The 13,775-nt window shown below is 38.3% G+C and overlaps 1 protein-coding gene across 2 annotated transcripts in view; it reads right to left on the reverse strand.

Annotated features, from left to right (window-relative positions):
* Positions 1–13,775, reverse strand: part of SGPP2 (sphingosine-1-phosphate phosphatase 2) — a 142,251-nt gene that overhangs the window by 30,968 nt on the left and 97,508 nt on the right. For both annotated transcript variants that reach the window (XM_043992451.1, XM_043992452.1), the window contains exons 3-4: positions 3,984–4,163; positions 232–321 (exon numbers count right to left, since the gene is read on the reverse strand). In XM_043992451.1, the coding sequence (XP_043848386.1) occupies positions 232–321; positions 3,984–4,163 (270 nt within the window). The remainder of the gene's footprint in view (positions 1–231; positions 322–3,983; positions 4,164–13,775) is intronic.

Genomic DNA, 13,775 nt, shown 5'->3' on the forward strand with positions numbered 1-13,775 from the left:
AATCAGTAAAGTCACTTTTCAAGTACCAATGAAAATGATAACAATATAGTACTCTGTTAACATTATCTGGTGAATTAGTTACCATGGCTATGTATACCCTGTTAAATAACCTGGCACAGGGCTGATGGAAAGATGAATTAAATTGGGAAAGAAATTTACTAATACATATAGCTTGAATAACAATGGTGAGCTAATCTACTATTCCAATGGGACTTGAGAAAAAATTCTTACCAGTACTGTGTGCATGCCAGTGTAAAGCCGGCTGAGGGATACCATGGTCGAAAATAAGATGGCCAGCATTAGTCCCAATGCAAAGGGGTACTGTGGAAAGAGGGAGAGAAGAAATGAGAAAGTTGGCATTGCATTCGACATGAATATTTCAACATTATAGACATGAATATCCTTCCTGGCCCCCATCTAGCTGTACTCATAATCTTGCCCTACAGACTCAGAGATAGGAACCAGGGAACTAAAGAGAGTAAAGGGAGAGGGGTAACTTTTTTTTGAGGGGTGACTGCTAAGTGTGAAATTACAGCCCTTTTCCTCTTCAAGAAGACAAATGGTACAGAGTAGAAAGTGAACTCATATCTGAAGCAGCTGTGTGCATAGCAGGTGAAGCCGATGGAGTTTCTATAGCCACTTTTTCTTTGAGCTCACTACCCTATTTTCTTTGCTCCATGGAAGTTAGGCATGAGGGAAGTCAATGGTGCTGCCACAGGGACATTCTGAGTAGCAGTTTCCTGAACTTACGGGCAGATATTTCGGTGACACCCAATTGTGATAGGAAAGGTAGTGGAATGCAATGACTATAGAGCTGGAGTTGGAGTTGGGAAGATTGGGGATTCTGGGGTAGAATAATTCGATAGCTGGGTGACACTGGGCATGCCTCCACCTCAGATTCCTTATCTGTAAAGTGGGGATAATAATAGCACCCACCTCAAAGAGTCTACAGCTGTTATAAGGACCCCAACTAATGTATACTTTAGTATTTTGGAAACCTTAAAGAAGGGTGATGATAATATCTTCCTATAGGATGATCCAGGAAGAGTAAGTCTGACCCAGGAAGCCACATGTATAGGTATAATTTGGAAGGCTAAAGTCTTGACTCAATTCATTTTTGTTTGTTTGTTTGTTTGTTTGGTTTTGGTGGGGCAATGAGGGTTAAGTGACTTGACCAGGGTCACACAGCTAGTAAGTTGTCAAGTGTCTGAGGCTGGATTTGAACTCAGGTCCTCCTGAATCCAGGGCTGGTGCTTTATCCACTGCACCACCTAGCTGCCCCCGATTCACTTTTTTTTTTTTTTGGAGGCAATTAGGGTTAAGTCACTTGCCCATAGTCATACAGTTAGTAAGTATCTGAGTCTGGATTTGAATTCAGGTCCTCCTGACTCCAGGGCTGATGCTCTAACCACTGTGCTACCCCCAAATTCAATTCAATCTCCATGTTAGCTAGCTATTGAGGTCTGGAGCCATGTAAGGAACAAAAGGAGAGTCTGATCATTAACTGTATCTAAAAAGATGTCATCCCTATGCTCAAAGAGCTAACAATTGACTAGTCTTTATTGTGTTCACTCGGAGAATGTTCTAGACTTTTATATGTCTTCCTAAAATTTAACATGTATTTGGCTTTAGATGTTTAGCCACATTAATGTTAAGATTAGCCAGTTAATGCTAGCATTGGTGGAATTTTGGACATTGGCATTAATCCATGTTCATTCACACAGCTATCCACATGTGTTTATTAGGAGGAAAGCTAGAAGAACAAATTGGCTGATTTTATTTATCATGAAAATATATCCATGTAAGAAAGAAGAATCGGAACACCCTTGCTACATATAAACTAAAAGGGATTTAAAAAAAAAAAAAGGTTCTGTGTTGTCTTAAGTAAGACCCACCCCAACCTCTATTTCCTGAGCACGGTCTCTGTGACAAAAACTCATTGTGAGCAGCATGGTCACTGGTTTCTAGCAGCAGGGCGAGGATGCTGGTACCTCGTCCACAGGTGTTTCTTGGCCTCACCTCTCTCAGACAGCGTTCATTTCAGAAGTGTGAGGGCACCACCAACATTTACATACCTATAAGTTTGGGGGTTTGGTTTTCTAATTTTGAAAAAATCCACTGATTTATGTGACATACTAAATTGCTAAACAGCACTAAAATGTGTTGCCAGATTTAGGGGATAAAAGTATGGAAATTTCTTCTTAAAAGGGGGTATCATTCAGATTGAACTGAGGTCTGAAATTGGCAAATAGTGGAAAGTCATCTTTAGACAGTCTTCACAGCTTGGAGGAAAAGAGGGAGGGAATGACTATTTTATCTTTTTGTCATATAACTGTTAAAGAACCTCATCCCAACCCCAGTCAAAGAAATGATGAGAAAAAAATACTACCTCCTTCAATGAGGAGTGCAGAGGGATGGGGAGATTATGGCTGTGGAATCCTGTATATATAGACTCAGGTGACAGCTTGTTTTTCAGGGCTACATTCCCCCCCCCCCCACTTTCCTCTTCTTTTTATTCTTTGTTACAAGGAATAGCTTGTGGTTAAGGCAGGAGGGGGGATCTATTTGGAAACAAAGGTTATGTAAAAACAAAATATATCAATAAAAAGAAATGAATAGAAAATAAAAGCAAGGCAATCTTTTAAAGTTGTTAAAAGAGGCCTTAGCATAATTAGCATTTGAACTATTACATAATCATAAAAAATTAACACATTTTCCATCATATTTATTAATCTCTTAGCAAATATGTTGTAAACTTAATCCCATTTACTTCTTTCCTAAGAAATGCTTTGAAGCCATCAGTTATAATGGACTCCCCCTCACCAAGAGTAGGAAGGGCCTGGGAACCCTTGGTTCAGGGTGATGGCTGCTCACTGCTTCTAGCTAGAGAAAACATGACTAAATAAATTTGGTGGTTTCAGTTCAGTTCTTGGGGACCATTTGTTCAGATTACAAAACTTCTTAAGTGTAGTACAACTAGTTGTTCCAAAGAAAAGACCAAGAGAATTAGAATTTAAGACATAGCTCTAGCCATGAGACTGAGAACAATACTTAAAAGATAAAATTTTATTAGGTGCCTTAGTAAATGTTCAACAACCCCCCAACTTAGGCACTGTTTCATGAATCTCAAATTCACTCAAGCAGTTTTTTTGTTGTTGTTGTTGTTGTTGTTTTTGTGGGACAATGAGGGTTAAGTGACTTGCCCAGGGTCACATGGCTAGTGTCTGAGGCCGGATTTTAACTCAGTTCCTCCTGAATCCAGGGCCAGTGCTTTATCCACTGTGCCACCTGGCTGCCCCCATTCAAACAGTTTTTCTTTCTTTCTTTTTTTTTTTTTTTGGTGAGGCAATTGGGGTCAAGTGACTTGCCCAGGGTCACACAGCTAGTAAGTGTTAAGTGTTTGAGGCCGGATTTGAACTCAGGTCCTCCTGACTCCAGAGCCGGTGCTCTATCCACTGCGCCACCTAGCTGCCTCTCAAACAGTTTTTAAGGGAAAATTGTGAAATGAAAATTTGTTCTCTTAAAGTGAATAATACCACTCCTCCCTTCACACCCTTCCCCCAAAAAAGTCTATCTGCTAGAGAAGAAACAGTAAATGAATGAGGGTAGTAACTCTGTTTTAATTCTAGTTCAGTATCTACATGTATCATCTTGGACAAGTCCTTCTCTGTATTTCAGTTTCTTCTGTGAATCTTAGCAGGTATTCTCTAGGGTCTCTTTCAGTTCTAAAAGGTTTCTGTAGGGCAGCTAGGTGGTGCACTGGCCCTAGATTCAGGAGGACCTGAGTTCAAATCCAGCCTCAGACACTTGACACTTACTAGCTGTGTGACCCTGGGCAAGTCACTTAACCCTCATTGCTCCACAAAACCAAACCAAAAAAAAAAAAAAAAACCCAAACCAAAAACAAAACCCAAAAGGTTTCTATGGATTCTTAGAATTCTAACCTCAGTAGCAGAAGGCCCATCCGGAGGGCTGCTACCTACCTTGTATCTGTACATCGTAGAGATGAGGAACGTGAAAGAGATAGATGTTGCTGCCATGGCATGAGTAGATGGCATCCCAAATTCATCAGCCAACCTCTTTTCTAGTTTCACGACAGGAGGGGAAGAGGGACGGGGCCACTTCAGAATATCTTTGGAGACCTGGCCTATATACATAATCACCTGCAAAATAAAAGGAGTAAGCTAAATTTAAATCAATGGACATCACCTAGAAATTCAACAGAAGAAACTGCTTTCTCAGCCATGCCTTGGAGATGGTCAGTGTCCAAGAGTACCGGGTGCTGCCTCTCACTCTGCACCTGTGTTGTTGCCACCCATCTGTAAAGCATGGTAGGCCATTGGGATATATTTCAAGAACACTCGATTTCTGTGGCCTCAGAACTAGAGTAGCTTATGACAAAGAATGATAGTCCAGCATGGCGAAAAAGCAAACAATAATTCAAATCAGACAGAATTTCCTATTTAAAAGAATGACTAAGGGTTTATTATTCTTGAGGAAGGGCAATTATTAAGGATAATTGGAGTCCATTTGACTGTAATCAATAAGTCTGAAAAGAAATAAGGTCACAAGTATTTTTTACAGTTTCAGTTTTATTGATTTGTTTTGTTTTTACATTATAGGCTAATCCTCAGCTTTCACAGGGGTGATGTGCCTGAAAGAATGGTACAAAAGTCAAAAGCATGAATGTTGACACATTGAACCTATGGAAAATAGGAGGTTAGGCTCCCTTGACCACCAAAAATTGTAATCTTTCACTAGAGATTGCTGAAAATACATATAATTCTTTATCACAAAACATCAGCTCTGATAACATGACTTTTCCTAACACAGTATCCATGAAATAACCCTTAAAATGCAGTACACAAAATAAAATTGGCAACATGCAAAACATTTTTCTCATTAATTATTCCCTAGAATCCTGTGACCTTTTGAGTTAATATCTCAATAAACAAACAAAATATTGAATTCAGACAATACTATACTGCTCTAAACCTCTCTACCTTGGCTGCCCTCTGAAAACTGGAGGGATTTCTTGGGACTTTAGCCACTGCTGTCGGAAGATGAAGAGACTGGTGAAGTCTAGACATCATCTCCAATACTCCGAATTGATGGGGAGCACTTTAGTGCACTTTAGCACACAACAGTAGTGTGAACAAGACCAGTGAGGCATCTAGTAGGATGCTAACCACTCCATAGCTATGAATGTACATGGCTATCAGCGCAAAGTGAAGTTATTAACAAAGTCATGCGAATGCTCGAAGTCATGAAAGTTAAATCCACAAACGCCAAAGAATGTGTTTACAGATTATTCCTGCTTTGTGCAAGGTATAATCAATCACAAAATAAAATAATATAGTGACCTCATCTGAAAGTTCATGCAACATTTCACATCTGCAGCAGGCCACCACCTCTCTTTTTAATTAATAGAAATCTATTTTCTCTCTCTCTCTTACTCTCTATCCTATTTTTAAAAAAAGAAAAGAAAAAAGGTAAATTTTTAGAAATAAATATATGTAGCCAAGGAAATTTCCCCAGTGACCACTGGGAAATTTTTCTATTTTTGTATATAAATTTAATAAATTATACATAATTATGTGTGTATCTATACATATATAGATACACACATATATATATTGTATATGTGAATGTGTGCACACTGCCCCCCCCAGTCCTCTGTAATTATGGGTGGTCATATATGTCTTGTTTTTAGTGGGAGACATAACATAAATCAGAGAGAATTTGATTAATCCTTTCCCCTGCCCCTCCAAATGTGGCTAGATTATGAACACAACGAATTTACTCAATCAGTACTTTCCAGAGTATTTTTTTAAAAAAACTTTTTTGGGGGAACCGAGTTAAAGGATACTGGGAATGAGTCAGAGATGAATCTTCTGTTTACTTTTTATCTCCTTCTCTTAAATATGTCACTTTTAATCATGAACATTGTTAGTTTACCAAGAATGCATCTACAGATTTTTTGTTTTTGTGTCTAAAGACATTTTGGGGCTTCTTCATGTTGTTTTAAATTTCTCGTAATGGCCATGTCATAATCATTTTGATCAACTAGACATATTCCTTTAGATCTTTTTGGTTTGGAGTGTTCTCTTTGCATTAATCCATGTAGTTCTCCATGAACACAGAGTATTATTGGAGTTTACCAAATAGCCTTTGGAGTGGGCAGGATATATTTATTTGTGTGTAATGGAAGTTTCCTGTGGAGCCTGAGAACCACAGCCTCTCACTTTGCTCAAAAGACTCTATCCCAAGGGCCTAAGACTTTAGTGAAAATCCTACAGAATCCCTTTGCTAAGATCATATGACATGGAAAGCTTGACCATGTTACCACCTTTTTCTAACCAGGAACTGTTTCTTTAGTGTACTAATGTGTCTGTTTTTCCAGGTTTCTGAATCTTTCCTGTGAACCTGCTGGATTTATTTTGTATACATTTATACATGTACTTCTAGTCTTTCCCATTAGACCATAAGCTCCTTAAGAAAAGGGATTATGTAATTCATTGTGTTTGTATCCCCAAAGTCTATCACAGAGACTGCATACTTTAGGTGCTTAATAAATGTTCGATGATTGATTGGTTGCAGTGTCATATCAATTTCTGTCTTTTGAGTTTAAAATATTGTGCACACTTTATAACCTATATCATATTACTTGCTCTCTTGGGGAGGGGGGATGGAAGGGATGGAGGGAGAAAAAATTGGAACTCAAAATTTTACAAAAATGAATGTTGAAAACTATCTTTACATGTAATTGGGGGAAAATAAATTACTTTTAAGTAAAAAAAAAATTGTACAAAGGAAGATCAAATCACCCAAATAACAAGCTGTCTTATTAACAACAAAGAGGATATTTAAAAATTACACAACATTATAAATCAGAAAAACTGAAACTTCAAAGGGAATTGATGGATTTCTTTTGAAAATACAAAATAGGCAAACCAACAAAACAGAGACTTGAGAACTTATCCCAATCTCAGAAAAACAAACAAACACCTGAGAAAGTGACAAATCAGCTTCTAAAGAGGAGGGAAAACACACATTATATACAATTTAAACAAGTGTTTAAAGGACAATTATTATCTATCCTACAAAAAGAATTCTCAAAAATAGAGAGGGAAAGCACTCAACTAAACTCCTTTTATGAGCCAAATATGGGACTGATGCCCGAATAGGGAAGAGAGGAAGCAGAAAAAGGGAAGTATAGACCAATCTCACTAATGAATATTGATGTAAAAATTTTAAACAGAATTCTAGCAAGACTATATAAATCCAGAAAAAAATCATTATGATTAAGTTTAATTCATATCAGGGATATAAGAATAGTTCAACACTTTCCAGCACCCATTTATTTTTTTAAAACCTTAAAAGACATAGGCATGGGGGCAGCTAGATAGCACAGTGGATAAAGCACAGGCCCTGGATTCAGGAGTACCTGAGTTCAAATCCGGCCTCAGACACTTAACACTTGCTAGCTGTGTGACCCTGGGCAAGTCACTTAACCCCAATTGCCTCACAAAAAAAAAAATTTTTTTTAATTTAAAAGACATAGGCATGGAAAGATCCTAATATAATATAATATAATACAATACAATACAATACAATACAATATAATATAATATAATATAATATAATATAATATAATATAATTAAAAGTATAAATTCAAAATAAGAGCTAACATTTTGTAATGGAGAAACATTAAATGCTTTCCCAGTATGATCAGGGATAAAACAAGGATGCTCTCTTTCCTCACTATTACTTAACATATTTCTAGAAATGCTAGTGACAGTATAAAACAAAAAGAACAAAATCAAAAGTATAAAGATTGGTGAAGAAAAGATTTAAAACATCCATATTTTCAGATGATATAATTATATACTTGGAACATCCCATATAAGTAGCAGAGAAACAGAAACTAACTGAAAAGATCAATGTTGTCAGCAAGATTATAGTATACAAAATAAACCCACAAAAATGCCACATTTCTATACAATGCTAACAGAAAATAGACATTTTAAAAGAAATTCCATTCAAAATAATAACAAAGTGCATAAGATATCTAAGGTTTAATTGGCCAAAGCGCATATAAGATTTGTACAAATACAACTGCAAAACGACTCTTGACTAAAAAGAGAGAGAGAGAGAGAGAGAGAGAGAGAGAGAGAGATTTAATTATTAGGGAGCTAGTTACTGCTTATGACTAAAGCATGCCAATATAACAAAAATTAATTTATAGATTTAGTGCTATTCAAATAAGATTACTAAGGAAATACTTTTTAGAACTACATAAGATAATAATATTAATTTAGAGGAAAAAAATTCTGGAAATCTCAGGGGAATGAGGAAAAGTGCAAATGGAAGGGACAGATTTCAAACTATATCACAGAGCATTATTTATCTGACCAGTCCAGAGTATAGCAGAATTATCACCACCCTTATTGTGAATACCACATCTTTCAATGCAGCCTAAGATCACATTGGTCTGTTTGTTGGACAACAAAGCATTAGTTAAGCACTTACTGTTCCAGGCCCTGTGCTAAGTGCTTTACATATATTATCTTATTTGATCCTCATAACAACCCTAGAGAGTAGATGCTATTATTATAGCAATATTTTATAGGTGACAAACTGAGACAGAGGTTAAGTAACTTGCCCGGAATCAGTCACACAACTAGCAAATTTCCAAGATCAAATTTGAACTTGGGTCTTACTGACTCAAGGTCTAGTGCTTTGTCCGCTTTGTCAACTAGCTGGAGATAAAAAGAAAGGGAACATCTCCCATTTATACCTTGTAACAATCTGGTAATCCACTAAAACTCCTCAATCTTTTAAAGATGAGCACCACCCCCATCTTGTCCTTGTAAGGTTAATGTTCTGGAATGAGAGAAGTATTTTTTGGACTTTCCATTTATTTCTTTTTGTTTGTTTGTTTGTTTTTAGTTTTGGGGTTGTTTGGTTTTTTGGGGTTTTTTTGGTGAGGAAGTTGGGGTTAAATGACTTGTCCAGGGTCACACAGCTAGTACGTGTCAAGTGTCTGAGGCCAGATTTGAACTCAGGTCCTCCTGAATCCAGGGCCAGTGCTCTATCCACTGTGCCACCTAGCTGCCCCCTTTCCATTTATTTCTATTAAAGATCATCTCTTTGGATTTGATCCACTATTTTAGTCTGCCAACATCCTTTTGAATTTTGACTTTGTCATCTAATGGGTTAATCATGTCTCCCAGCTCTGTGTCATCTGCAATATTTATAAGTATGCCAATCATGCCTTCATCTGAGTTACTGAAAAAATGTAAAATACACACACACATGCACACAATCCAACCCCCCCCCCACACACACACAGACCCAACCACAGATCTCTGGGGTACTCTATGGCTGACCTCCCTATGAATTGATATCAACTTGTGTCCAATCATTCTAGCAGTTCCAAATCCATCTAATTGTATGATCATCTTGCCCCAGGAACACTTAAGAAATTTTGTTAAATGCTTTGCTGAAGTCAAGGTAAATGACACAAGTAGCATTAAACTAATCTTTCTTTTCAAAGAAAGGAAAAAAGGTTACTTTAACCTGACCTATTCTTGATAAAAACTGTCTTGGGTCTAACTGATTCTCTTCTGTTGAGAGTTTTCCACTCATCCCAGGATCCCTTCCATCCCCTGAAGAATTCTAGGCCTTGGGATCCTATGCAACCTTTATCTGAATGCTCTGAAATCTAGGGTGCAGGTCAGACGATACCAATTTTCCAATCCATCACACTCTGATCTTGGATAACAATAAGTAATCTTAAATGCTCCATCAACATTCCCCCCCATTTCCCTTTCAGCTCTGGGGTTTTCTTGATCCCAATTTCTTTCACCCCATTCAAATCCTACACTGATGACTCACTGTGGAACAGAGGTAAAATCAGAAGGCTGCACCAGCAAAGTGTAATTATTGGCAGGTCCTAGACCAAGCTAGAAAGGAGCTAAGCAAGCATCTGGTAAGAAGGTGTATGCCTGTCACCGCCAGATGAGCCAAATCTAGAGAGCCTGATGACCATACTTGGCTGCAGTGGTATGAATTGCACCTGTACCAACCCTTGAAAGTTTTCTCCTAGGGGACAGAATTTCGATCAGCATGAGTGGATGGAGTACTCTCACCTACCAAATCACAAATTGTTGAAGAACTTATGAAGTGTTCATTTCAGAATTAAATGTTAGTAACCTTTATTGTTTGTTTTTTCTCCGAAATGTCTGCACTCTACACAAGTTCCCTTAGAATGGAAGCTATTTGAGGGAAATGACTGTTTATTTTTGGCTCGTGCCTAGCACAGTGTGTTTCACAAAGCAGGCACTTGCTGAACTGACTCAGGTCTATCCTTTCCAAACCTCTGTCCATGTAGTGTGTGTTTCCAGGTTCAGTCAGCCTCCCTCTGCACCATGCCCTCCCCCATGCCTATAAAAGTCTCCGGTTGGAAACATCAAGGCTATCAGTGTTGGGAATAAATGAACATATTTTCTAAACAAGACAACACTTCTGTCATAGGAAATTTCAGTGGGATCATGTACTGCCAAGACATTTCAAAACATTTTCGATAATCATGGAACAAATTAAACCCAGGCTGAACGGCCAGTGATTATGGACAGACAAGTCACTTGAGGACTGCTAGGGTCATAAGGTCAAGATCACAGAGGATAACTGCTTCCTTCAGAGCAGGACCTTATGTACCACGGGGCAACAATTCGCCTTTCTGTGAATGTTTTCTTACCCCAGGGGCCCGGCCATACCAAAAGAAAACATTAAGCACAGGGAATTTTGTCTTGAGCTCTCAGTGAACTCAATCCAAGCAAAGGAACATGGAAAATGATGATAGAAATTTAATGTTTCAAAACAATCGACTTTCAAGAAAACCCACTGCCATTCTCTCGAGGTCAGGGCTTCTTAAACTTCTTTCCACTCACAACCCCTTTTTGCCAGAGAAATTTTTATGCGATCCTAGGTATATAGGTATATAAAATAGGTATACATTACCTTTTACTGTTACCAAATGTTTCATTCCCCCCCCCCACATTCAGTCACACTACCCCATATGGAGTCAGGACCCACAGTTTAAGAAGCCAGGCTCTAGGTGATTGAGTTGAGAAATACACACCCTATGGCAAGGAATTGGAAATTGAGGGGATGCCCATCAGTTGGGGAATGGTTGAACAAGTTGTAGAATACTATTGTGCTGTAAGAAACGATGAGCAGGTGGATTTCAGAGAAACCTGGAAGGCCTTACATGAACTGATGCTGAGTGAGATGAGCAGAACCAGGAGAACATTGTACACAGTATCAACAACATTGTGTGTTGATCAACTGTGATAGACTTAACTCTTCTCAGCAGTGCAATGGTCCAGGATAGTTCCAAAGGACTAATGATGGAAAATGCTCTCCAAATCCAGAAAAAAGGAACTATGGAAGGGGCAGCTAGATGGCACAGTGGGTAGAGCACCAGCCCTGTTTTCAGGAGGACCTGAGTTCAAATCCAGCCTCAGACCCTTGACACTTACTAGCTGTGTGACCCTGGGCAAGTCACTTAACCCCAATTACCTCACCAAAAAAAAAAACCAAAACCAAAAACAAAAACAAACTATGGAATCTAGATGCAGATTGAACCATACTATTTCTATTTTTTTTTCTTTTTTGAAGTTTTTCCTTTTTGCTCTGATTCTTCTTTCACAGCACAACTAATGGAGAAATATGTTTAATGTGATTGTACATGTATAACCTATAGCAAATTGCTTGCTGTCTTGGAGAGGGGGGAGGGAGGGAGAAAAATTTGAAACTAGAAATCTTATAAATAAAAAGAAATGGAGTAGAGAGAATACCTAATCCAGGTGCCTGCACCTGGGGTTTACTTAATTCTTCACTTATGATCCAGTATTGACTGAGACAAAACCCCTTCATTTGGTGGATCAGGAGTCTGAGGGAGGAACAGATGGCAGCAGCACCAAAGACAATTGCTCTCAAAGTTACCCTTGGCTTTGCTCCTGCATTTCTTCAGCACTTGCAGAGACCAGGCATCAAGGAAGCCAGGAATGTGTATGCCAGAGAGGAAAGAAGGGGAATGGTTACACAGAAACATCTCACCTAGCTGGTATGGGGGCAGCTATGGGCCTGGTTAGAGAGCTGGAACCGGAATCAGGAAAAATTTAAGTTCAAATTCAGCCTCAAACACTTACTAGCTGTGTGACCCTGGACAAGTCACTTAATCTCTGGTCTGCCTCAGCTTCTTCATCTGTAAAATAGAGATGACCATTATAGCACCTACCTCCCAAAGTTGTTGCAAACATCAAATGAGATAGCATTTATAAAGGGCTTTACACAGTGCCTAGTGCTATAAAAATGTTGTATTATTATCATTATTACCCTTCATTCTATTATTACCCTCCATTCCATCCTTATGTCATTACTAAAAGGTCTATCTCTATGTTACTTCTCTTTTTAAAAAAATATGGGGACGGCTAGGTGGCGCAGTGGATAGAGCACTGGCCCCGGATTCAGGAGTTCCCGAGTTCAAATCTGGCCTCAGACACTTGACACTTACTAGCTGTGTGACCCTGGGCAAGTCATTTAACCCCCATTGCCCCACAAAAAAAAATATGAATAAACGGAAAATTTACACAAGTAAGCCAAAATCTGAGCTCAAAAGAGAATGGGGAAGAGCAGTTCACGTTGGGTTTTTCAATTACAAAACTGGGTAAGGAAATATTTCTTCTTGCAGCATTAGTTCGTATCTTTATTTATTCAGTTTCTTTCCTCTGGAACATAGTCAATTCTCAGGTGACATATTTGGTATTCAAGGAGATGATTTTCACCATGCTCTTAGTTCCAGTTAGGTTTGTTAAATGTGATAGAGCCCTGATATCCAACTCTAATTGAAAGGGGGGTGGGGTGGGCACTAATTGGTACATACATATTCCCATTGGCAGCATATTGACTTAGCTTTAAAGTGTGACTTATCTATGTTTTACTATATCTTTATTTATCTCATTAAATATTTCCCAATTACATTTTAATTTGGTTTGGGCTGCACTCCCTGTGATCCGCTGGCCCATATTTGACACCCATGTGTCTCCTATTCAGTGTGAAAAGCTATTTCATCCTCTTATATATTTCATGTCAATTACAATTCAGGGTCCTTTGGGGAAGGGGCTGGCAATTAGCATGGTCATCATTTAAATAGTACTTAAAGGTTGGCAAAGCACCTTACACATATTGTAATAATGAAGATTCATAAATGTTTGATCTACAAATGCTTATGTATAATGTAAATGATGAATTTAATAAATGTTCATGCTGACTGAGGTAAAAATTTGCTTAATGTTAATAAGCTCACAACCCAGAGTGACCTTTTCAAAATACAGTCTGACTGAGGCCTTCACCATTAAACTCACTCTTGAGCTCTTTGGGTCCAATTCTCCCAGCTGGTCTATTCCTGGGTAAGAACCTATGGAACCATAAGAGAGAATCCCTTGACTGATTTACTTACTACAATCCTACAGCTGACATAAAGAAGCTGTCTTCTATGTGTGAAAACAAACTTGAAGATTTTCACAGCTTAGTAATAAAAGCCTTTCACTGCATATCCAAATGTGCTAATGTGACTCAAATGTAATGTTAACAAATCCTCGTTGTAGTTGCCACGTTTGGCAAATACTCTTTTCCAGGATGGATCGATGCCAGCACACTATGTTTTTTATTCAGTGTCCTAAAATCTTAGCCTATTAGGGCTTAG

Source organism: Dromiciops gliroides, chromosome 3 (assembly GCF_019393635.1).
Source record: "Dromiciops gliroides isolate mDroGli1 chromosome 3, mDroGli1.pri, whole genome shotgun sequence".
Taxonomy (NCBI): domain Eukaryota; kingdom Metazoa; phylum Chordata; class Mammalia; order Microbiotheria; family Microbiotheriidae; genus Dromiciops; species Dromiciops gliroides.